The sequence below is a fragment of the Tachyglossus aculeatus genome, chromosome 16 (assembly GCF_015852505.1).
Source record: "Tachyglossus aculeatus isolate mTacAcu1 chromosome 16, mTacAcu1.pri, whole genome shotgun sequence".
Lineage (NCBI taxonomy): Eukaryota > Metazoa > Chordata > Mammalia > Monotremata > Tachyglossidae > Tachyglossus > Tachyglossus aculeatus.
The window spans coordinates 11,150,028-11,177,125 of NC_052081.1; the positions used below are offsets into that span (position 1 = coordinate 11,150,028).

At 41.6% G+C, this 27,098-nt stretch overlaps 1 protein-coding gene across 1 annotated transcript in view; it reads right to left on the reverse strand.

Annotated features, from left to right (window-relative positions):
• Positions 1 to 5,455: 5,455 nt before the first annotated feature.
• Positions 5,456 to 27,098, reverse strand: part of ACBD6 (acyl-CoA binding domain containing 6) — a 115,433-nt gene continuing 93,790 nt past the window's right edge. Inside the window, exons 7-8 of the mRNA XM_038758597.1 lie at positions 11,732 to 11,762; positions 5,456 to 6,864 (exon numbers count right to left, since the gene is read on the reverse strand). Coding sequence (XP_038614525.1) covers positions 6,710 to 6,864; positions 11,732 to 11,762 — 186 coding nt within the window. The 3' untranslated portion in view covers positions 5,456 to 6,709. The remainder of the gene's footprint in view (positions 6,865 to 11,731; positions 11,763 to 27,098) is intronic.

Here is a 27,098-nt window from a genome sequence, read left to right on the forward strand (position 1 = left end):
TTTCCTGGACTGGATGCCAAGCTTAGTTTTGAACGCGCATTAACCACTTTCTGTAGCGGTAGTTAAAGGCACTGAGGGATTTAAACAGCAATCCACAAGTCTGTTCAGTCAAGGTTTGGCGGAATAAAGCAGATTATAAACAATAATATATGTCTTTCTCCTCTTTTTTTGGAAGGGCTCCAAACTCACAAACAGGGCTAAAGTGCTATAAACATATCCAGGGCTAAGCTTTGAGCTCCACAAATGTACTTCATGAAAGCTGTGGGCACTGGCAGTGCCACTTCTCATCCATATGTGTGTGTGTGTATGTGTGCTCTGAAAGAGCTTTTTATTACACAAAGTGTCCATCAAGCTGAACTTACCTTCTAAATATTAAAATGTAAACCGGGATTGCCGTGTAAGAGAGGAGAAAATAAATCCTGGCCAAAGAGAGGAGGATGAATGTGTTGCTGCTGCAAAGGAAGCACTTGAAGGTCATCCCCTTCCACCCCCAACACTTCCCCTCCCTGATTCTTTAGTGCCAGCAGTCCTGCAATTTCAGCCACTGCCTTCAAGTTTCTACAGTCAATCCTCATTTCCTCCTGTGAAAAGGAAAACCTGCAGTAAATTCCTAGGCTTTTGTTCCAGATGGGAAGCCTAGTGGAAAGACTTGGGGTCTGGGGACCTGGGTTCTAGTCCCAGCTCTAGCACTGGCCTGCTGTGGACCTTCGGCAAGCCCATTTAAGTTCTCTACTAGACCCCAGTTTCTTCATCTGTAAAATGGGGTTAAGATGCCAGCTCTCCCTACTTCTTAGATTGTGACTCCCCTGTAGGAAAGAGAAGTAGCCCTCATCTATCTACCCCAAGGATTAATATCGTGCTTGATATATATCAAGAGCTTAATAAACAGCAATTAAGGAACCCTGGTCCCTCTCTTACCTCCACAGTACTCCTCTGTGCTTCTTGGGGCCTGTGGGTTCTCTGTCAGCTTGAGAACGCAGTTTCGAGGCAATGCTGTCCTGGTTGTGTGCCACGTTTGGTTGCGCTTCCCTTCCTTAGAGGTCAGAGTCATTCATATTTACACAGCTGAGGAAACTGACCATGAAGTGGGACAGGGGACACATGGTGGTCAGGTTGGACACAGCCCCTGTCCCACATGGGGCTCACCATTTTAATCTTCATTTTACAGATAAGGTAACTGAGGCATAAAGAAATGAAGTGACTTGCCCAGGGTCACAGAGCGGACAAGTGGTGAAGCCAGGATTACCAAGGTCTTTCTGATTTCCAGTGACCAGAAGAGATATTTGAGAAGAATATATGGATGATTAGAACCAAAGTCACTTGGTAATTATCCTTGAGTTTGGAGTTGATGCTGCCAATGATGAGAGAAGGCAGCCATGAGTGTGAGAAGGTCTCAGAGAGAATCCCTTACATGCTGGGCCCAGAAGAATGCAGTAGCGTACCTTGTCTGTTCCCTTGTTCAAACATCAACGGTTAAAAGGGAAAAGAAAGTTTGTCCTACCATCTGTGGTACACGCTCTTGACATTTTCCCAGTAATGGTGTTGCTTGGCATTGAGCCAGCCACAGGCTCTCTCACCCGGCCCTCCAATGGTCAGTGCCACACTGCATGCAGGCTGGGGAGGAGAATACTTGCGGTCTGTGGTCACAGAACACAATAGCTCTTGCACTTCAGTCACTAAGGATGCTATGCGGATCACTTAGTAAGGCCTGGGAGGGGCCGAGGTTCGTGAAAACGGAGGAAAAAGCAAAAAATTCCCCCAAACAAGTACACAAAGAACAACGACAAAACACACATAGTTGTTTTTTGCACAAATAGATGGGCACAAACTGGCACATATGGGCAAGGGCACGCACTTCAGGGGGTGGCAGAGCCTTACCACACTACATGAGGAGTCAGCACAGAGCATGAAGGATACATCTCAGTTACGTGAGGCAGCTTGTCACTGACCTGTACCATACTGCCAAACTACCCCCAAAATGTCTGAGAATTGGGTGTGTCCCCTATAGAAGACACAATCACTGAGGCTTTACATTATGACATCTATTTCAGAAATACTATAAGGCACTGAGATATATTGAGATAGAAGAAGTATGGGGAAGACATTTCTGAACAAATAACAAGAGGATCCCAAGACTCACTGAAAGCTGCTTGAGGGCAGGAATCATGTCTAACAACTCCACTGTACTTTCTAAGCGCTTAGTACAATCAATGGAATTTATTGAGAGCTTACTATATCCAGAACACTGTACTAATCACTTAGGCTCAGTTTAAGTTGAAGGGAGGAGAACTTAATCCCCATTTTACAATGAGGTAACTGAGGAACAGGGAAGTTAAGTGACTTGCCCAAGATCACACAGCAGTTCTCTTTCTAGTGCTCTGCACACACTAAGCCTTCAATAAATACCACTGACTGATCATCAAAACCAAGACAGCTACAAAGTAGGAAATAGCCAAGTCCACGAATAAAAGGACCACCTCCCCCTTCATGACAATTTCTAGGCCCAAAAGCAACCAGCGATATTTTCAGGTTAGCAGTGAATCATCTTGGCTATTTCAGAGGATAATTTAAACTTGGTAAAATAATTTACAGATGAAACTTGATGCATCCCCATCATCAGAATAGGAGCAAACTGGTAGGGTCCTGTGGTCTTGGGACTGTGAAATGGGGATTCTGTGAAGAGGGCTAGAATCGTCCTTCCTTCTGAGCCATTTCAGCTCATGTCTTTTGTTACCCAGCCTCTATATAGATCAGGGAGCTTAGGACAATTCCATTCTGGATAAAAATCCTTCTCCAAGATGAAGCCACTATAAAATGTTAAAAAGAACAATGAAAGATGCCCTAATCGGTGACTCCTCTTCTTGGCTCGTTGTGGGCAGGCAATGTGCCCAGCAACTCTGTTGTACTGTACTCTCTCAAGTGCTTAGAACAGTGCTGTCCACACAGTTAAGCGCTCAATAAATACTCTTGATTATGCCGAGAGCAACTACTCAACTCCAAATGGCTTGATGACTGGTCTAGTTCTCAGGAAGAAAAATGTTGCAGAGATATAACATACCAAAGCCCTTGAAAAACTCCAAGCCCCTTCGTTGAAGCACAACTTCAGAAAGACCTTGAGTGACTTGGTTGGTGTCATGCCCTTCTTTTAAAAAAAAAAAAAACGTGCAAACCCGGGTGTTAATTAATCAAGCTCTCAGACCCCTTTGTATTTGGCTGGACTCTGATTTTTTTCATTTTACTAGTAAAACTCCCAAATAAATTACCTTTGGATTTAGGTTTGTATACTCACTGGCACGAGGCTCAGATCCTCAACGCTCTGGACACTAACAGGGAGTTAGAATTCTGCTCTTTCCTGGGGTACGCATGCACCTTCTGAATTATGAACCAGACTCCGGGAATGTGAACATTTAGAGCAATTCTTGGTGGATATTAATTTCACATTATCATTTTGAAAATGAAACACATGAAAAGATCTCTACTTGCATAAGGTTTATCACTTAACCCTTTGCAGCTGAAGCCCAGCTTCACTGCAGGGATCTATTAGCACTGCGCTGATGAAATCAGTGGGTTGTTAGCTCATTAATCCTCACAGATGGTCTGCTACCCATAGATGCTTATGGACCACAAGCAGCTGCCTGCCCACCAGTAAGACCTGGCACTAAGGAAACAAATACCTGTTTTCAAAAGGCTCAATGGAAAAATCACAATCTTTTAGCTAGAAAATGCTGAAGCACTAAAAAGGAATGTAATTGACTTAACATGATGTATTGTACATAATATATTAACAATCAGGTGATGCTACATTTTCGTTAGAAAAACTAGCTTACCACCTCTCTTTCTGGGCTCTGATACTTATAAATAGGTATGTAAATGTTGTTGAAGGGCCACACAATAATTTTAAAGCTCTAGGTACCTGTTTTAACATTTACTTGTCTATAACAAGGGGACTATAGAAATTTCTTTTTTGAGGACTTTACTATACACTAAGCACAAACAATTAGCAATCATATTTTGATTCCTTCAACAAATGAAGGAAATTTGGAAAAATTCAGTGATTCCTTGCTAGGGTACAAAAAAATCAGAATGATGTGTTTGTATATGAAAACTAATGTACATATATCTATGAAGCAAATATCAGAAAAGAGGTATTTTTTTTAAAAAAAAACACATAAAATCTAACTGGTGAAATGGACTAAATGATTTAGAAAAGGTCAAGGAACCAAGAGGCAAAAATTACCAACCTCAGGTTTGGCGTGATGGTCAAGACAATAGTTACTAGCAACCTACCCTAATATCCGACAGGTTTACTTTTAGGTGAAATGAGTTGACCGATGATTTCAAGGTGTTCCAGACGTTCCAAATTCACTATTCAAACAGGAGGATTTGGCTGAAAAAGAGTGTGGATTTCTTTCCCGAAATCTTGCATTAGAAAGCTGCAAACCATTCCAATGGAAAAGGGTTCAACCCAGGGGCTGAACCAAACACTAGCCCAAATGCCAATGTTTGCAGGCACAGGAATGGGGCCTGGTCTGTTAAGCTAAAATTGTTCCAGTGGTTTGAATTGTTATTCATCTGCCAGCCCAAGGCATCACTTCTGACAGAGCTGTCTTTGACCTGAACTTTCACAACATTGAAATGTTTATGGGTTCAATGCCCCAAACGGAATCTGGCGCTAAACTGTGTGAGACACTGACCATAAGGTGGGCCAGCTGAGCCTTTACTTCAACAGTGAGCAGGAAGGCTTTACTGAGCTGGGCTGGCTACAGCTTCTGGCCCCCAAACTCACCCCCCAGCTCTTACAAAAAATGTGCTGCCTTCGTAACGCAAGATGAATTTTAAGGGAACCAAACTCCAGCTGAGAACAACAACCCCTTCAAAGCAGAGGGAGATGGATTCCTTCGGCTGCTGTAGATGGTTGTCATGAATCTGCTGCAGCAGAGAAAAGGCTTCCTGAATTAAATTCTTGGTAGCTAAATAACAGGACAGCTGAATTTCCCACAATTGATTTTTCAATGTTTTGTGATTTTGTGTACTTTTTAAATGATGTACAGTTGTGAAGGTGAACTCAACAGCTTTAAATTAAATGAATTAAAAATAAGGTAGATCCTGGGCTTAAATCCCAGCTACTTTGGGTAGTCTGGAATATGATGAAAGAGGGGATTGAAATTCTTAGGCTATGGAATATTAAGAAAGTCAAACTACAAAATATATGAAGAAAATTGCTTCAGGTTGTCCTGTCGACCTGGACAGAACAGAAGCTTTTCTGTCTTGCTCAGGTTTAAAGAAGCACAAAAGTAAGATCAATAAAAAATATGCATGCAACACCTTCAGCCCTTCAATTGTAACCAAGAGATACACATCCTCTTTCACACATTCAGGGACAGTGAAGTGGAGTATAGCATACTAGCCAAACGTCAAAGCCACAATGAGGTTTTGACCAGGGGGAAAGCAGACATTTAGTAAAGAGAAGGCTTTATTAGAATTACCAAACTTCCAGATGTTTGTAGGTTTTCTACCATGCACACTATCTCCACTAGAGTTAAAAAAAAAAAACCAGCATTTTTTTTAAAAAAAACATTTATGGTGAAAGGTCCAGGTTCATGTCCTAAGCCCTCTGGCTAGCATCAGAATTCAACAATTTTCAAAATGGCATTAATATGACCCAATTCTGCTTTGGAGGGACTGTGTCTATAGGGTAAGAAGGGCAGGGAGCAACAGACTAGTTGCTGTCATCATACCAAAGTCCTAAAAGATAGGTCAGTTGCTATTATATCAAAAACATCTGTATGCTAAACAACTATCATTTCAAACCACTGTCTGCATCTTCCTTTTTCAACTAGATACTTGGTCATAAACAAGGAATTTCCTATATTGGATTCCCACGGGTTGTAAGGGCAAGCTAAAAGACAGAACAAGAAGATCGGTTATAGTGTTGACATTCTTGACTATTTTTTAAAGAACAAAGCCTAGGTTGGGATCCAAAACTTCTATTGCTCTGAACTGGTTCTGTATAAGAAACCACAAGACACTGAACAGTACAGCTTTAAAGTTCCTCCTCTGACAAGACTGTGACCACGCAATGACTGCCCTGCTCCATCTCCATCTCCAGGGCTCTGAGAAGGCTGGTTTCTGGAAGAGCACCGGCCTAGTTTGTCTTCTCCAAGGCCACTGCAAACTCAGGAGATGGTTTTCTGGATCCTATTCTTATTCCAACTTTTTTGCTGCCACCATCTCCTCCCCTCCCAATTCATTCTCCTAGAGAGAGCACTTTAGCTCTCTTGTTCACACTAGTGATGCCGACGCTCCTTGACCTACCTGGCGTTCCAGGAACGCAGTCCTTAATTTTCAATGAACACCTCTATCTCATTTTTTACTTATGTTTCTCCCAAGAGCAGCCAGGTTTCATAATGTGAAGGAGGTCTGGCTCCCCTTTCCTCACCCTCTAGTGCAGTGACAAATTTCAGAGCACATATGCTCAACAAAATAAGGTCGTATAGCCCACAGTTTATCCACAGGAATGCCACACCCTCAAATTGTCAGAAGATAGAAGGAATTACTGAGGCTTTGGACCTCCACTCAATACCTCTGAATGCCTGAATGTCCTCATCTCGTTAGCCAATGCACCCCCCAAAAAGGGCAACGGAGATGGGTTATTATTGCAGTTTTCTTTGATTCCTGGAGCCCAGTGCTGATAAAGACTGCAGGCTGGCTAAGCTCTGCCAGCTGTATGCTGCTGCAGGACTGAGGAGATGGCTTTACAGTCTGTCACTTCCTCCGGCAGGCAGCCCTCTTGGTCCCGAAGAGTAGGGTCTGCTCCGGACTGGAGCAGCAGCTCCACGATGTCCAAAAACTCACAGGCAGATGCTACAAAGAAAGAGTAGAGGTTGATGGGACATACTTTGATACTTTAAAGGAACAGATATTGTAATTTAGTAGCTAAAGCAATTACAGCTCTGCTGCAGAGAGTGAACCTATGCCCAATATCACGACACTGAAAAGACCTTGCAAGGAGTACAACTGGATTTGTACATTCTGAGGATCCTCAAGGCTAGGAAACCCCAGTTTAATTTGGCAGCCTGTTGCCTACGTTTTTTTTTTTTTTTAAGTCACAAGGTATATCAAGGAGAGCTTATGGACTTTGACATGGTTTTGAAAGGGGAAGTGGAAGATGGAAAAATCACTTTCTCTTTGATGTGATCCATGTTTAGGAACCAGGAATGGTTTGCTTGCTTTTGGAAGAATGGCAAATTGTGAAATGCATACGTTTATCTGTAGGCATCGCAAGGAAGAAAGGAAGAAGTAAAAAGAATGAATATTATAAAATTTCAAAAACAGAAAGAAGCTGGACCACAGTCTGGAAAATCATGCCCTTCAAAAGAATGACAACCTGAAGCTTTCATTTTGACTGGTGACACAGCAGCACAGGTGTGTTGGAGAATGAATGAATTCCTTGGGAACGATATTTGCCTCCCAGTAGCTGAGAATTGCTGCCCTGCTGGAAGGTCAGCTGCTTCTGGAAATAGAGCTCTCCAGTGACTCTGCCCTGCTCTCCAAGCCACAAAATCCCTGCCCTCCTGTACATTTCCCAGCTGAGGGGGCAAGCTCAGAACACAGATCCAGCAAAACTGTTTTGGACAAAGCACTGTCCTTAGAGTGAGATCAGCTCACCCAGGAGGCAGTTAGAGGTGAAGGGAGAGCCAATGTCTGACATGAAAGCCCCCTAGCTAAACTGAACCTCTTCCACGCAGGGGGAAGGACTTGGCAGGAAGGTGCTACTGTGGAAATTCCCCAACTGTGCCCTTCAGCAGACACATTTATGAGGTTGAAAAAAAAAAAGCTTAAAAGCCACAAACTACTACTGCCAGTTATTACAATCTTCACTTACAGCTTTGGCTTCGGCTTTGGCTACGGCTTGTATTTATCCACTTTGGATTTTGCCACTTGGCACCTACAGCTGGACTTTGATTTTAAACAATTTTGTGATGACACTTCCTCTTTTTACCCTTTGCTGGGACCTAGCTTTTTCTCAGGTAAGGAATGAAGTGGTTTCTTTACATAACATCAGCTTTTTTTCTCTCCCAAAGAATTTTCCAATTGAGTCATTATTTCTCAAATTAAGGGCCAAAAATGAAGGAGGGTCATTTTTCAGGAGAGGGAGAAAATTAAAATTGTGCTGCCTGAGGACTAGAGATGATGTGAAGACAAGAGGAGCAATTCCTACAATGTGGGAATATCAACTGCATCTGTTTTAAGAGCAACGTTCAACTGACCACTGGACAAAGTGGCACTTCAAATGCTGGGCAGTGATGGTGAGATTGGTTCTTGGGGCATTTAGGGGAAGAGAGGTAGGAGGAGGGTCCTTGTTCTGGGGAGTTTGGCTGCTCTGCACACAGCAAGCCCTAAATAAATACCAATGATTGATTGACTGGCTGTGTTTCTCCCGGGCCTCCTTACCGCTTCTCCCCAACACTCCTTCAGACTGGCTCTCCCCCTGGTCCTTCTGCAGTTCTTGAGGGGATTGGCAGAATAAATGCTGATTGGTTACAGATTGGTTATGCATGCATAAGAGTTTTTGATAACCCACCAACCTTCTTGCTGAGCTTAATATAGAAGACTTTGCTGCTGCCTCATTGTTCATGCTTCTTGTTATCAATCTCTATCCATTCTAGTGACACACACTGATATGCTCTTAGGGTTCTTCTAGACGGCAAGCCCATTGTGGGCAGGGAATGTATCTGTTTATTATTACACTGTACTCTCCCAAGCGCTTGGGACAATGCTCAGCACACAGTAAGCACTCAATACATACAACTGAATAAATGAATGACATGCAATAGATCATCCCCATGAAACAACAATCGTCCAAACAATAACCTCTTGGCAGTGGGGGAGGCCAGGCAGCCACTGCCAGATGTTTTGAGGGATTGCAAAGGGAGTGGGTAGGGGGAGAGGTGGAGGAGGGAGAAGGGGCAGACTGGCAGCCCCTCAGAGGAAGAGCAGAGCCCAAGGTGATGCCCCTAAATTGATACGTGCTATCCTTTAGGCCTAGTTTCTCAACTAGCCAGATTAAAGCTGAGTAATCATTGGCATGATAAGATTTCCATCTTTAAAATGAAATGTGATGCAATCTATGGATATCAATTTAGGGGCTCTTCAATGGAGTTTGAAATTTTACACTCTATACCTAAGGGGCCATGCTCCATCCGAGAGGAAAATCATTCTTGGACTTGAAGCAGCCACCTAATTTGGAATTTGAGAGCTGAGAGCACCACAGTGATTCTTCAGAGCCATGGTCACACTGCATTCACAAGGACAGCAGCTTTATTAATGTGCTACTCATGTTCATAAAAGGAGGCGGGGATTGAAACGACAGAGGAAAGGAACAGTAGTCTACAGAGTTGGGGGTACTGAAGGAAGGAACCTCAAAAGACAGGTCCAAAAGGCAGGTAAGAAACCCACATGACCTGCCACAAAGCCCAGGCTGGAGAATGGTGGATAACTTGGGTCAAAAGTGGGAAAAAAAACCCCCAAACACCCCCCACCCATTTTCTATTAGTTATAATCAGCATGGTAGAGAATCTTTTCAGAATGACACATGTGCGTTACCCGTTTTCCCTCACCCAGACACGAAAGGGCATGAAGGAAAGGGGAGTGGCAACCTACGGAGAAGGAAAAGGGCTGTATTTTGAACAGAATTAATGAGGAAATATGCTGGTACTCCTACTGTGCTGGGAAATCCAAAAACAGTCATCAGCCCATCTCGGAAAAGCTTGAACAGGCCTCTAGGGATTAGAACAGCTGCTGAATTTATGGTACCCTGGGAACCTCTATTTGTCAAGTGACAGAGAGGCAGCCCTGACACTGGCACAGGTGAAGATGAATTTTCATTCAGCGCAGTTTGCCTTCCGACTCCATTAATCCTCAGGGTTTTGATGATGAATTTCTTTCTTTCTTTTTTTTAATTTTATTTATTTTCACTCGAACGTCTCCTCCCACTGCCCTGCAACAGCATGGAAGGAGCAGAACAGATGGTGCTTGGCGGGGTAGACAGAGAGCCCATGAGGATACAAAGCCTGCCCACTCTGAAATCACATGACTACATGTGCAAGGAAAAAGCGCTGATTTCCTCTGGGAGACATAGAAGCAATGATATTAGTATTCCCAGAGGAGGGACGGTGGGGGAGGGGGAAGGCTAACTGGCCATTTCTGAGGGAGACCACACTCATACCAATCAACTCCTCAAAAAGGACCACATTTAATCACAAAATTACAGAAAAACCAATGCCTGAAAGTTTGTGAGACTTTGGTGGAATGGTGGTAAATGAACGTCTGGAGTGTGTTACAATGCAAAGTCTATTTGGCGTGATAGGGGAAGGGGTGTACAGTAGTTGAATACTGGCCTCTATTTAACCTCCAATTGGCTCTGACCCCGGCTTTAATCTGAACGAGCCAGGATTTACAACGCATCGAAGGATGGAGTTTGACACCTGCTGTAATCAGGAGAACTGTCATCACAAGGACAGCTGTCAGGCCAAACTGTAACTCAAAGGGGAATGGGAAAACCCTCAAGATATTCTCCTGTCTTAGTGACCCCACTGCAAACTCAACTATGTCTGAATTTCTATCACAGCTATTAAGAACGGGAGGTGCTAATTTATGAACTGAAAGGATACTTTTTGTGGGAAATGAAAATTTGCACAATCTCCCTGATGTAAGGCATACCGTTAAAATGAGAGAACTGCCAAATATTTTAATTTTGAAATATCTGTGCTAAAACAGGACAATAATAATAAATGTTGTACGTGATAAACCCCCTCTCAGGGTTGCACCTGGAGAGTTTCCAGTACTCCACCTGTCTCGACTATGGGAGGGAGAGTCAAGCACAGGCCAGTCCATTCCATTCATAGCTTGGGCAGTGGCTAGAGAGTAGAAGGCCATCTGCTACAAGTCAAAACTCCCCTGTGCTGGGCAGCAGTGGCATGGGAGAGAGTCATGGGCAGAGACTCAAGTTGACTGTGCAGAAGGAGGCAATGATAAACCACTTCTGTATTTTTACCAAGAAAATTATGGATACACCACCAGAACGATGGCAGATGGAGGTGGGGCATTCTGGGAGTGATATGATCATGGTGTCGCTATGGGTTGGAGATGACTCGACAGCACAAGACAAGATTTGATGAACGCTTTACTATGTGCCAAGCCCTGTACTAAAAGATGGGGTAGATACCAGATAATCAGGTCCTACACGCGGCTCACAGTCCGAGTAGGAGGGAGAACAGGAAGTGAATCTCCATTATGCCAGTGAGGGAACTGAGGCATAAAGAAATTGAGTGACTTGTTCAAGGTTACCCAGAAGAGAAGTGGCAGAGCCAGGATTAGAACACAAGGTCCTCTGACTCCTAGGCCTGTGATCTAGATTTTCAGTGTCTATCTCTATGTAACATTTGCTTAGTCCTTTGCAAAATTACTGAAATTGTGGCAGAGGATGGGGTCACTAGCTGACTTTGGGGTATGATTCTTGCATCTTGCCCAATATTACAGTACACCGGGCTTTTGGAGTGCCTCTAAAATCCACTCTTTCCTTCCCAGTGGGTAAGATTTGGAAAACTGTTGCATTTACTCTCTGGGTAAGCACAGAACTAATATATGCCTGGTAATATAAGCTTAGGATGGAGGAGCGATTAGTTTTAAATGGGTTATACTTAACATTCAGTATTTTAAAATAGCTTACCATAATGTAGAGCTGTCTGTCCTTCATTATCCTGCAAGGCAAAAATAACCATTTTTAGGAAACTAGGCAAACCCATGAGGTTGCAGGACATATGGAAAGTCATATTATTTTCCTCTGTCAAATATATTAAATATTCCAGAATTTAACAGATTGATCCAACCCACAGGAAAACAGAAAAGTTCAATTCTCTGACCCTATTTATGAAATGAACAGAGTAGTGTTTCCTGTGCAGAGTACCGTGGAACGGGAATTCTGGGCAGTCCTTTGTAAACCACTCTTTTTCATCAGCTTATTTACTGAACAGAAAGTTGAGTATCCAAATGCATGTTACCCCCACAAACTCTGCTGTATCGTACTCTCCTAAGTGCTCAGGAGAATGCTCTGCATACAGTAAGTGCTCAATAAATGCAACTAGTTACATGGTCACTGCCTGTTGATCTGCCCTCTGACAGGTGCATCCAGTGACTTATTCTGAGTATAGTTCAGATGTTTGTACTCTACACCATAATCTGTAAAGTGACCAAGAATACGATAGAGAGATCAACAAATGATTTTCAGAGCTTTTTGTTTTTAAAAATTCATCTGGGAAGGGAAAATTAACATTTAAATTTTGATTTGTTTTGGAACATGGAAATTGTGTATTCTAGACCCAAAAGGAAGACTAAGCATTTTTCAGCTACACATTATGCCTCCCTACAGCCAATGGAATGGAAAAGGAGGCACTTTTTTCCCATTTGGGTTGCAATGGTAAAAGCAAGCTTGACTATATGATATGTAAATTGATTAATATCTACTCAAACACAACAAGCAAATGACTGAAAGGAAAACAATCAAGGACAGCATCTATCGATTATTCATCCTTAATAAGGCAACAGATCAGATTCACAATGCCCACAAATGGTTCTGAAGCACAGGCTTACTTTGGAAGCTGCAATAAAGATGACTGCATTGACTTCAGCAAGACACTGAAATCGCTGGAGAGGCAGAGGTTGGAGTAGACCCGATGCAGTATAAATGAGTTATTGGAAATACAGAATGTATAATGAATGTATCTACGGTTCTGCTAGCTTGTAAGGGGGAGGGGAAGAGTATTTCCACAACATAGAAGTCCTAATATACATTTTGGCCAAAGTATTAGAACCTTTTAAAAATGGGATGGAAGAAAAGAACACTGGCTCAGAAATTTGAAGAAAAAGGAAAGGAGATGGTTTCTATATCATCTAATAGGACAAATCACTGGCATGGTTTTTCCTGACTGTAAAAGTCTTAGGATGATTTCAATCTTGCTAAAACATAATGAAAAGCCACCATACTGCCTCATCCCATACCATGATTGAGATTTGTATGAAAGGTGCCTAAATAATGACAAAAAAGTAGTTCACAAACCCAGCTTAAAAATAAGTGACTTACTACACACCTGGTGGCTGCTTAAAATTCATCAGCCTACAGAAAAGAAACCCTGCAAGATAACTGGAAAGCTAAAAGAGGTTGAGAGAAGTCATCTTTTTAAAAATGGAAAGTTAGTCTGATTGAGAAATTCCATAAGGAAGGCAGGTCAGGTGCATATAGTTGCTCAATCATATTTATTGAGGGCTTACTGTGTGCAGAGCATTGTACTACGCACTGGGAAGAGTGCACTATAACAATAAACAGACACATTCCCTGCTCACAGTGAGCTTACAGTCTAGAGGAGATCCGGCAGCTAAAAAAGCATCTGCATCTGAACACAACCCTTACGTTGGCTGTAAAAGCTAATAACAAATAGCTTCGTCAAATATAGCAGAAACAGGCAGTAGACTAGGGATTCAGTAGGCCCCACTAGCTGATCATGGGATAAAAGGGGTATTCAAGGATAAAAAGGGGAGAGAGCCAAGAAACTCAATTAATTCTTTAGTTTAGTGTGAACTGAAAATGTAATTGAGACTCCCACACCCAAACTGTTTTTACACCAAATTGATAAACTATATCTACACAAATCACTGAGACCAAACAGTATCCATTTGAAGGTTCTGAGGAGAACTTGTAGGGAAAGCTGCAGAGTCCCGCTAAGAGTGTGTAATCTATCTTTATCATTGAAAATTGTACCAAACGACTGGTAAATCTAGCAAGTAACTCTCATGTGTAAACCCTCCCCCCAAAAAACCCAATTTACAAAAAGCAAGGTTCTAGAGGTTATTCTAGAAATTATAGATGGCAGGTTTCATCGTTACATTTGGAAAATTAGTATTTTCCAAGGAAAATTAAAGGTGTTAATTAAATTTAGAATAAGTGAACACTTAGAAAACCAGCATGGGCAAGGACAAGGTGTCTCCTGGAAAGGGAAATCAGGCCTCATTAGTATGCTAAAGGCATGGATAAAGGGAAAACAGTAGTCTTCACAAGGTTGACTAGATCTCATATCCAAGGTATTTTAAAAGGCTGGGCAATTGAAAAATAGAAGGGAATGTTCCATCATGGGTAGAAAACTGGCTAAAAGGCAGAAAACAAAGTGTAGGGATATTCATTCATTCATTCAATCATATTTATTGAGCGCTTACTGTGGGCAGAGCACTGTACCAAGCGCTTGGGAAGTGCAAATCGAATATATGGCCACTTGTTAGGATGGAGAGGGCAGATAGTGAGGACTCCTAAGGTATCACTGCTGGGGACTGGTTTTGTTTGGCACCTTCATAAATGATTTAAAAAAGGATGGCAACTGACTTTTATTTTCAAGCATCAGACAAATCTGTGGCTGCAGCTAAAAAGGTCAACCAAATATTGGACATCATCAGGAAAGATGAGAAAGAGAAAATCACACAAAAAGGAAAGTTTTATCACCAAATAAAACCATGGTATACCTGAGCTACAAAACTGTGTGTGGTTCTGTCTGCTACTCTTCTGACATAATAGAGATAGAGAGGGTACAGAGAGAGACCATTAGAACGATCTGGGAGATGGAAAAGCTTCTTTACAAAGAAATCAATCAATCGTATTTATTGAGCGCTTACTGTGTGCAGAGCACTGTACTAAGAGCTTGGGAAGTACAAGTTGGCAACATATAGAGACAGTCACTACCCAACAGTGGGCTCACACGGAAGGGGTTAAGAATGGTCGGTCTGCAAAGTTGTAGGCTGAAAGGGGACATGACTGAAATCTACAAAATCATAACGAGTGTGGATAGGGTGAATACAAAATGGTTGTTCACCAAATCCCACAATACAAGAAGAGGGGATCACTCACTCAAGTTTGAAGGTGGCAGACCCAAAAGAGACAGGAACTTCTGTACTCCTACTGCACTTTCCCAAGTGCTTAGTACAGTGCTCTGCATACAGAAAGCACTGCACAAAAGAACTGATTGACTGACTGCTCTCAGGAAAGCGTATGTAATTTATCACAGGAAGATGTGTGGAGAGAAAAAAAATCAGAAGGCCTGAGAGGTTTGGGTAAATTATTGGCCAGTGGTCCATGGTAGCTTACTGGAGGGAAAGTTAGAGTTGTAGAGGGGAAGGATTTAGGATATTAGATAGTACATCTTTAAACATTAGAACTGATGTCAGGGAGGGCAACCACCACCCAGTTCCTCTTAGAAACAGAACTCGGGGCTGGATGGACCTATGCTCTGAACCAGAAATAGCAGTGCTGGTGACAGGCCCTTTTAAAGAAAAACTCCAGCTATGATTTGGACTTAGAACAAATCGGCAAAGAAACTGGCTGTGGCCAGTATAATATAATAACTTCAATATTGCTGCACTCCAGAAGTAGTCTTAAAAGATAAATTGATCAACCATAAATTTTCACTTTAAAAAAAAACAAAAAACTTTTCCCCAAATATTCTTCTTTTGTCTTTTTTTTTTTTAAATATTGGCATGATATGGAAAGATCTTTTAACATTCATTTTCCCTTTCACCAACTGTAAATGCCAGCTGAGTGTGTACAAAAGCATTTTCCAGTGATTATTTTCTAGATGGAATAGTTATCATTTGCATTTGCCCTGTGGAAAATTTTAAGCCACCTGAACCAAAAAAAGACCCAAGCAAGGTCCCTTTGAAATGACTCTTTGACACGCTTTGATGGGGTTGCCATTCTCATTCGCCTGTTCACTTTGTTTCTAGGACCGCCATAGCTAATGCAAGACTTATGTGCTCAGTGGTGCTGTGCTGAAGCATTCAAATGCTTGATGTGAGACAGAAATTTTGATCCTTCAATTTCTAGCATTTCTACCTGAAAACCAATTAGAAGGGGGCCGCTCACGAAAGGACCATGACTGTAATCACAGAAGTAAGGGGAGTGGAGAGATAAATGGCTTATACAGCTATCTAATTCTATTAGCTCTGCTGTTTTCTAGCAGAGCTACAGAAAAGGGGTGAAGGTTTCAAAATGTTTTTTGTACCCCACCTCTTGGCATGGGCTGGAGAACTAGAAATTAAGTATCAGACAGGTGCCACCAACTCGCTGAAATTAACCTTCCAGTCTCAAACCTCTTCAGGTAGCATAGATGATCCTGGGGTCCCCAGTATATCCAATTCAGGGTTACTTTTACTTTTTATTAATTACCACTCATTTTACTAATACTGACCTGCCTAGGGGTTTACAATTTAATTTTCCATTAAGTGAATGACTTTTTAGAGAGATACCTGAAATAAACTGGAGGTCTTGGTAGACTGGTACAAAGACACAAATATTCACAATTTTTTTGTGTTATTATTATTTAGTCCTGGGTCCCCTTCTATTCTCCATCCACCCCAACTCCCTTGGAGAACGCATTCGCTCATATGGCTTCAACTACCACTTTTATGCAAATGATTCCCAAACATACATCTTCAGCCCTGACTTCTCTCCCGCTCTGCAGTCTCACATTTCCTCCCTCTGCCTCAAACTTAACATGTACAAAACAGAATCCTTATCTTCCCACCTAAACCATGTCCTTCCCCTGACTTTCCCATCCTGTAGACAGCACTCCCATCCTTCCTGTCTCACAACCCCTTACCCTTGGAGTTAGCCTTGACTCATCTCTCTCATTTAACCCACATATTGCCTATAACAGTAATTATTATTACGGTATTTGCTAAGTGCTTACTATGTGCCAAGCACTGTTCAAAACACTGGGGTAGATACAAGGTAATTACGCTGTCCCACATGGGGCACACAGTCTTAATCCCCATTTTACAGATGCGGTAACTGAGACACAGAGAAGTTAAGTGACCTACCCAAGGTCACACAGCAGACAAGTGGCAGGGCTGAGATTAGAACCCACGTTCTCTGAATCCCAAGACCATGTTCTTGCCACTAAGCCTTGCTGCTTCTCTAACACTAAATCCTGTCAGTTCAACCATCACAACATCACTAATATCTGTCATTTCCACTCCATCCAAACTGCTACCACATTAATCTATGCACTTATCCTATCCCACCTTGTTTAGTGTATCAGCCTCCTTGCTGACCTCCTTGCCTCCTATCGCTCCCGAATCCAGTCCATACTTCACTCTGCTGCCAGGGTCATTTTTCTACAAAAAAGTGCAGCCCATGTTTCCCCTCTCCTCATGAACCTCCAGTGGTTGACCATCCACCTCCACATCAAACAGAAACTCCTTACTTTCTGCTTTAAAGCAATCATCATCATCATCAATCGTATTTATTGAGCTCTTACTGTGTGCAGAGCACTGTACTAAGCGCTTGGGAAGTACAAATTGGCAACATATAGAGACAGTCCCTACCCAACAGTGGGCTCACAGTCTAAAAGGGGGAGACAGAGAACAAAACCAAACATACTAACAAAATAAAATTTATCCCCTCTTACCTCACACCTCACTGCTCTCCTCCAACAACCCAGTCTGCACACTTCACACCTCTAATGCCAATTTACTCACTGAACCCTGATCTCGTCTATCGCGCCACTGACCTCTCATCCATGTCCTGCCTCTGGCCTGAAATGCCCTCTCTATTTATATCCAAAAATTACTTTTCCCATCTTCAAAGCCTTAATGAAGGCACATCTCCTCCAAGGGGGCTTCCCTAAGCCCTCATTTCCTTTTTCCTACTCCCTTCTGCATCACCCTGATTTGCTCCCTTTATTCACTCCCCATCCCTTCGGCACTTCCATAGATATCTGTTATTTATTTAAATTAATGTCATCTAGACTGTAAGTTTGTTGTGGGCACAGAATGCATCTGCTATATTGTACTCTCCCTAGAGTTTACTAGTGCTCTGCACACAGTAATTGCTCAACAAATATGATTGATTGATTTTTGACACTTGTTGGTTAAAGCTTGGCTGGCAACCTGAACTAGGTATACTATAGCTCCTAAAGCCTGGAGACGCTCATTTTTTATCTTGTTCGATGAGCAGAAGATTGTAGTTTCAAAGACTGTGGGGTTCCTGGTACAACCTCACCAACACCAAGTTGAAGAAAAAAATTTTTTGTACTTAAATGTCAAGCATTTACACTCACTTAACTACCAAGTCCTTTAATATTGTTGCCCCTCATAACTGATTTAAAAATGGACTGGATGCAAAAGATACAAGGACACAGCATATTCCTCATGTGTAACCTTGAAATCCAGTTCATGGGCCAAAAACCTGGAGTCTTTGCAGACGTTTTATTTTAAAATATGTTGCAAGGAATAAATAAATGGAATTGAATGTCAAGAATGAATAAGTGAAAGCTTTTACTTATCTGGTTTACAACTAGTATCAGCTAATTTTTCTAGATTTAAACTGATTAGGGTTTTTTTTTTGTTTCATTCCAAATGACCACACCAGAAGAGGAATGCTTGTCATTATTTTTTTTTTCCTCTGTCTGAATTTAGAAGAAATTGACTAAATTCAATAAATAAGGAGTTGTACTGAACAACAGTAGTGGCCATTGCAAAGAACAAAATCAGTCATTTAACTGAAATGTGGGGATACTATAGTAGGTACCTGGACTACATAAAAATAGTTAAAACAAAAAACCCCACACAAGTTAAAATACAGAAAAGCAGCTAAATTTACCAAATATCAAAATTATTCAAAACAGAAAAATAAGAAACTTCTGTGCCTCCGCTTTATGCCCACTTTCCTAAATAATAGAAGAGTGCAAATAAATGACAGAATGACCAAGGAAGTTTTGAGATTTTGACCAAAACTAAGAAGAGTGAAAAATGGCAGGCACAGGGCAAGTTCCTGCAACAAAAACTGTTACAAAAAAGTTGAAACTAACCCAGCAAAATACTGCCTCAAATAGCACAATGCTTGACCCTATCCCGTCTGGACTACTGCACTAGCCTTCTCTCTGATCTCCCATCCTCGTGTCTCTCTCCACTTCAATCCATACTTCATGCTGCTGCCCGGATTATCTTTGTCCAGAAACGCTCTGGACATATCACTCCCCTCCTCAAAAACCTCCAATGGCTACCGATCAATCTGCGCATCAGGCAGAAACTCCTCACCCTGGGCTTCAAGGCTCTCCATCACCTCGCCCCCTCCTACCTCACCTCCCTTCTCTCCTTCTACTGCCCAGCCCGCACCCTCCGCTCCTCCACCACTAATCTCCTCACTGTACCTCGCTCTCGCCTGTCCCGCCATCGACCCCCGGCCCACGTCATCCCCCGGGCCTGGAATGCCCTCCCTCTGCCCATCCGCTAAGCTAGCTCTCTTCCTCCCTTCAAGGCCCTGCTGAGAGCTCACCTCCTCCAGGAGGCCTTCCCAGATTGAGCCCCTTCTTTCCTCTCCCCCTCGTCCCCCTCTCCATCCCCCCGCCTTACCGCCTTCCCCTCCCCACAGCACCTGTATATATGTATATATGGTTGTACATATTTATTACTCTGTTTATTTATTTATTTATTTATTTTACTTGTACATTTCTATCCTACTTATTTTATTTTGTTGGTATGTTTGGTTCTGTTCTCTGTCTCCCCCTTTTAGACTGTGAGCCCACTATCGGGTAGGGACTGTCTCTATGTGATGCCAATTTGTACTTCCCAAGCGCTTAGTACAGTGCTCTGCACATAGTAAGCGCTCAATAAATACGATTGATTGATTGATTGATTGATTGATTGACCCACAGTAAGTAGTCAATAGAGGAAATAGGGCTGCTGATCAATACTTAAGTACTAACAACCCTCACAAAACACTTCCACACACACTGTTCCACTCTTTAAATGTTTATTCAGTTTTCCCTCTTTCCATTCTCTTATTATAACACAGCTGATTATAATAGGAGACTGGAAAGAGGGAAAAGTGTTTCCTTCAAACTGTGAATAATTTGGGTCTAGCTCACCTTTAGATCGTAAATTACTTGGGTGCCCGAGTCATCTTATACTTCTATTGTAACTCTTCCAAATGCTTAATAGAGTCTATTGACTGACTGATGACAGTCATTGTGGACTGTGTTTGGCAGGCATATATATCAGAAGACTTTCAGATGATCCAGAACTCCTCCAGAGAGTCAGCAGAGAGCTAAGGATTAACAAACCTAATCACTGAAGGACAACTTTACCATTATAGACTGACAATACACCTAAGGATCAAGGTTATGTGCCAGGCTTTAACAGGGTAAAAAATTTGAATGCTGTTGCAGAATCCTGTGTCCTTGGTAATACATCTTATGAGGCTTAAATTACAAAGATAGATAAAGTAGAAAACTGAATCAAGAAAGTCAGATTGGAAAGCTTGATAGGATACTGGGATAACTGCTACTATGCTGATCCAAGCACTTATCTTATCCCATTTTGACAACTATATCAGCCTCCTTGCTGACCTCCCTGCCTTTTGTCTCTCCTCTCTCCAGTCCACACTTCACTCAGCTCCCCAGATCATATTTCTAAAATAAGGTCAGTTCACACCTCCCTAATCCTCAAGAACCTCCAGCGGTTGCCCATTCACCAATGCATCCAACAGAAAATCCTTACCATCGGCTTTAAATGGCTCAATCAGCTCACCCCCTCCTATCTTACTTCACTGAATTCCTTCTACAATCAAGCCAGTACGGTTGGTTCTCTAATGCCAACCTGCTCATTGTACCTTGATTTTGTCTGTCTTGCTTCTGAACCCTTTCCCACATCCTCCCTTTAGCCTAGAACTCCCTCCCACTTCATATAAAACAGGACACCACCCTACCCACCTTCAAAGTCTTATTAAAATCACATCTCCTCCATGAGGCCTTCTTAAGCCCTCTTTTCCCCCACTCCCTCTCGTGTCACCTATGCCCTCGTATCTGAACCCTTTAAGTACTAGATATCCACCTGTCCTTATGTCCCAAAGCACTTACACAAGTCTGTATTTTATTTTAATGTCTGTCTCCCACTCAAGACAGTAAGGTTCTTATGGGCAGGGAACATGTCTACCAACTCTGTTGTACTGTACTCTTGAAAGTGCTCAGAACAGTGCTCTGCACACAATAAATACCACTCAATAAATAAATACCACTCAATAAATACCACTGACTGACTGATTAATAAGGCATAAATCTTGTCAAGCTGAAGATCAACAGAGTTGAAGTGCTTAATCTACCAAATGGCTAGTAGACATTTGGTTTCATCATCAACTTCCATCAAGGTCAACTAAGAGTCATAAATTGGCTAATTAGAATTTAACTTTTTGAGGACAGGGAGATTATGTCTTCAATTTCTACTTTAAGTTCCTAGGCACCTAGCCCAATTCCTGCTACACAATAGGTGTTCAATAAAGTTTAGGGGACAAAGAGAGGAGCTGGAGAAGGTTATGGTTGCAAGAAAGAGGAAGCAACTGGATCACTCTGGGGCCTGGAAGAACAGGGATGCAAAATAAAAATGGGAATTGGTAGGTGATGGATTGGGGAAGGAGAAGAGAAGGGCTAGAGCAAGATAGAAGGCAATGGGTTAGGCCAGGAAATTGGTGCAGAGGCAGGGAAAAAATGGGGAGAACCAGGACAGGGGAAAAGTGGGTGAGAAAATGGGGTTGAAATATGAGGAATCGAAAAGAATTATAGAAGGAGGGGGCAGAGGACGGGAAAGGGGGAGTGGATATGATAGGAGAAATGGGTGAGGAGACGGCAGGAAGGAAGGAGGGCAAAGTGAAACACTGCAGATGTGAAGCACGAAATGAAAGCTCAAGTCAACTTCAAACTCAGATGTATCATTTATGTCATACAAATAAAAAACAATGTCCTCTCCAACACATAATGGGAGGAGGATGACAGGGGCTTGTTATGGTATAAGATTCAAAACCATTTTGGTCTAGGACAGCTTCTGAACTACTTTGCCCAATTACCTGTGGAGAAAGGATTTCATTTTTGGACTAATTTATGTGTCAAACATTTTTACACCTTGGTAAGCAACGATCTTTATCACGACAAGAAGAAACTGTAAAATATTAATTCAAAAGGTAGGAATCCAGGAAAAACATTGATTTACGATATTAACCAGGTTCAGACTAGAATCAAGTCAGCTGGAAAATAGCAGTTGCTTCAAATTACATGCCATGCTGAATAAACCAGTATCATTTTAACGAGGTTTTACTGTCAATAATCACACAACAAAGGGACTGGGGGTATAGTTCACTGGAGGGCCAGCAAGCCACAAACTAAGTGCCTATGCTAAATGTAAATGAAATTGGGCACCATTCCTTCGCTTTCAGTGAAAAAATGATTCTGCAAGCATCTTCAGGAGAAAGCCATATGGATTGCCCGAAGCCTCTGCCTGCATAGTGAAACAAGGCCAACAGGTTTCATTCCAGACATTTTTGCCATTAGTATGGGGAGAACAGGACTGAAAAACCAAGTGTGAAAGAAAAGTATTTAGTTAATCTCACATACACAAGTGATCTTTGAAATAAAAGGATAAAAAAGAAGAAAGTACGATGAGGGAGGGGAATAGATGGTGCAGTTGTACCCCATGGCTACATCTTTAGTACAACTTAAGCTTTCTGGGCTTTGTAGTCCTTCAGAAAGCTGCAATATGTGGCAGGTAACTGACAGGACTGAATGATTGATGCTCTACTTAATGAATAATAAAAGCCAAGAAAATAACAAACAAGCAGCTCTGGCCTAAACTGGCTAAATCCACATTATCTTCTGGGTAAGCCTCCCCTCAATGAGTGTATTTTGGGCTTTCTCATCTGAGCATTCAGGAGGGACTCAGTCATGAACACTCAGGGAGGGGCATGGAGGATGGAGGGAAGAGCCTGCATCTAGTCCCTTTCTCTGCTTTCCTCTTTTGCCAAGCTTATTAGTAGAGGCAAGCACAACCCAGAAAAAGACTAGAAGGGGAGAATCAACCCTTAGCAACTTCTAAATTCTGAAGGGAAGCACTAAAGTTTTTGTAGGGCAGAAGAGGGTAGGGAAATGGCATCAGTAGGTAGCCATACATTCCACTACCTTTTGGTAGAGTGTAAGCTCCTTGTGGTGGAGAACACAACTTGGGTTTCTGTGGTATTTTTTTGTTTTTAAATGGTACCTGTTATGTGCTTACTGTGTGCCAGGTACTGTACTAAGTGCTGGGGTAGATACAAGCTAATCAGGTTGGACACAGACACTGTCCCCCTGGGGTTTATGTTGCACTTTTGCCAGGGCTTAGAACCTTGTATTGTATGAAGTACATGCTCAATGAATACTGCAATTACTACTGAATACCATTATTCACTACTGATGTTCTACTAACAATATGATCTGGTGCAGTGCCTCTGTGTAACAGTATTTCCCTTGAGGAAAGTTGGGGAAAAGATACTTTCTTTTCTAGATAAACCCACAGAGGAACTCTGAAGACACTTCTCTGTGACTTGACGCCACTCCACTCCCCCTCCGAAGGAGAAAAAGTTAAGTCTGGTCATGTTTTATGGAAATGGCTATTAAACCAGTGGCATAATGTATAGGCCTTTTCCCCAGGAGCCCCAAAAGAACTGCTGGTACTAGGAGTGCATAGGACTTCTGTATCCTTAAGTGGATGGCTGTGTGACCAACAAATACTAGTAACTATAGACTTTTTTTCCCCCCTTCTCCTCCAAAATTGAAAATCTTAAGAAAAAAATGAATTCCATGAGTTCAGAGGAAAAGCCTGAAAAGAATTTGAAGCATCAAATTAAACTTTGTGGGGGTATATAAAGTCATAAAAACCAGGATGAATTACTGTTTGTAAAAAAATGTCTGAACACAGTAGAAAAGGGTTTTTATATCATGAAGGAGAGAGATTACAGAGAACGCTGACTTGTTAATAAATGAGGGGGTATGAACTTAATGAAGATTCTAATATTCCATCAATAAGCACTGAACACTTTTTTTAAAGCTGTCTTCAACAAGAAGATCAACGTATCAGGGCACTTTGCTAGTGTACATGTTGAATTATTTACAATTCTTTCTGAAAAATTACCGAGAACTAGAGAGATTAAAAAGAGCTAAAGTGGTTACAATTTTTATGAGTAAAAGAAGAATGCTTTTGAATTCAGCATCCAAATTTGGCAAAACCCACTGAGCAAATATTGAGGAAAGAAATCAAAAACATTTAAGAAACAATGGACTCAAGAGTAACAATCATTCCTTGTTTGTCAAAAAGAAATTATTTTGGATAAACCTTGATAGCTTTTTTGGACTGAGTTGTAAAATTAATAGTTGAGGGGTAAGCAGTAGATATTTCATATATAGGCTTAAACACGGCACTTAATATAATTCACTTTAAAAAGTTAGACCAAGTAGGCTCAGTCACAAACCTCGTTTTTCCACAAATGGAAACATACCCATCAAGGGAGATGTACTCCTAAGAGTTCAGTGTTTACTCAGGATCACCCTCATCAGTGACATTTATTGAACACTTACTTGTACAGAGCAGTGGACTAAGTGCTTGGGAGAGTACAACAGAGTTGGCAGACATGTTCCTTGACTACAATGAGCTTACAGTCTAGTCTAGAAGGGGATACAGGCATCAGTTTAAAGAGATAATTTACAATGCATAATTTACAGACATGTACATAAGTGCTGAGGGGTTGAGGGTGGGGAGAATACCAAATGTCATAAGGTCACAGATCCAAGTGTATAGATGATGCAGAATATAAGAGGCTAAACCAGACATTCTGGAAATGAGAACTACCATACTGTACTATATCCAATCAATCAAGCAAGTAAGCAATGTATTAAGAACTTGGGAAAGTACGATATAACAGAGTAGGTAGACACAGTCCCTGCCCACAACGAGCTCACAGTCTAGAGGGGGAAACAGGCATTAATATAGTAAACACATTATGGATAGGTACATAAGTGCTGTGGGGCTGAGGGAGGGGTGAGTAAAGGGAGCAAATCAGAGTGACACAAGGAAGTGGGAAAACAGGAAATGAGGGTTTAGTCAGGGAAGGCCTCTTGGAGAAGATGTGCCATCAATTTCGCTTTGAAAGTGGAAAGGGTAAGAAAACGAATGACAGACTACATAAGTAATACAAACAGATTAGAACAGCCAGAAAATAATTAGGAATCAATTTTGAAATTATTCAAATGAAAACTAAAAAACAAACAAAAAAACCTTAAAAAATCCCCCAAAGTTCTAGAAAAACGGCAATTCTGAAATAAACTACAGGATGGTTAGAAAACATGTTTATTCCAGTCTGGCATAAAATATACCAAAGAGCATTGCCTAGAGTGTAACACTGCGCTGACGATTTCCATCATCGGGGGCTCCCTTGACACAAAGCTTATGTCAAGCCTGTGTATGCTGAAAAACTTGTGAGACTGAATTCCATTTTAATTGATTTTTAGATCTATTCAAGAAAAATAATGGACAACTAGAAGTTCTCCATACAAATCAAAGTTCAGTTTTCTCCGGAATCTTTTTCAGGAGTCATTCTCCATAACTTTGTGGAGAAGACCACTGTCTTTCTCTTTAGAGAAGCAGCGTGGCTCAGTGGAAAGACTATGGGCTTTGGAGTCAGAGGTCATGGGTTCGAATCCCACTCCGCCACATGCCTGCTGTGTGATCTTGGGCAAGTCACTTAACTTCTCTGGGCCTCAGTTACCTCATCTGTAAAATGGGGATTAAGACTGTGAGCCCCACGTGGGACAACCTGATCACCCTGTATCCCCCCCCCAGCGCTTAGAACAGTGCTTTGCACATAGTAAGCGATTAACAAATGCCAATTATTATTATTATTATTATTTTGGCAAGTCTATGACTTCTTTGGTTCTATTATCAATTAATGGTATTTACTAAGCGCTTACTATGTGCAGAGCACTGTGGTATTGACTATTAGAAATTCCACTTCACTTTCCTACACAATAATGTTTTGAGAGTTTTTATTCTTAGCAGTAGCTTTTTTTTTAAGGCTGGGAAGAAGATGCATAAACTGTGAATTTGCTGGCTGAAGTGTAGTGTCTAAACAACTTCAGAGTTTCTGAATTGGTTTTTAGGATGCAACCAGATTTGTCATTTCATAAGCCCAAGAGTTTATCAATATTGTAAACTTGTGTTTAGTCAGTTGTCACAGAATTACTTTGAACAAGACCTGATTCCTACCTTTCACCAATGGTGTGAGTTGAGAGAAATGGTATTTCTATTTTCCATTCTCTACTCTCATTTCTTTTTTGAAGTACTCACTCATTGGCTGTTTTTTCTTGGATATATATTTTCCCTCCAAGAAGGTCACGATTAGAGAAATCTTTTTCCAGGTATTTCAGCCTTTACTTTTTGCTCAAATTGAACTTCAGGATATGGTTAAAACATTAGATTGTATTCTTAGAGGTCAGGAGCTCTAGGAAAGCTCATCTATCTCCCTGGGCTTAGAGCTGGTGCCACCCTCCTTCCCTGCTGGATTTTTAATTTACTCAAAAGAAATATTAAAAGAAAGACATATGGATAGCTCTACTGAAACTGCCTTTTTCTCTGCTTCCGTGAAATTTTCCAAATGGTGGTGATGTTGGATCTGTAGTTTTTGTTTTATTCTTTTAAGACCAAAAACGATATAAGATTTAAATAATGAATCTTTCTACTTTTAATCAAACAGGGAAACCAAACATGCAGGTCTAGTTTTCCCATAAACTGGAATTAAGTTAGAATGTGGGGCAGGGAAGGGAGGGAAGCAGGCAAGCATTAGGTTCTAGGCTTGAAGCCCTGTCAACCAAGCAGTACTTAGTACATGGCCTGACTGTAAAGTAAGTACTCTTGTTGTCCCTGCTCCTTAGGTAAGGGCAGAAGCAGCAGCTTTTTAGAAGGTGGGGATTATTCCAAGGGCCAACCCAGCCTGTAGCACTGTTATGTGGACTAGTACTCCAAAGCTGTGGCCAGAGCACTTATATATGTTTTTTGGGACCACGGACATCAGCCAGTTGGGCGCAGAAGACAACAAAGGAACGATGGAAAATGTTCAGACAGCAAAAGTGTGTTCTACGGAGGGCCAAGGGAACATTCCAGATGGCTGAAAAGCTGCATGCTGGTATATGGAAAAAGCAATAGGAGGG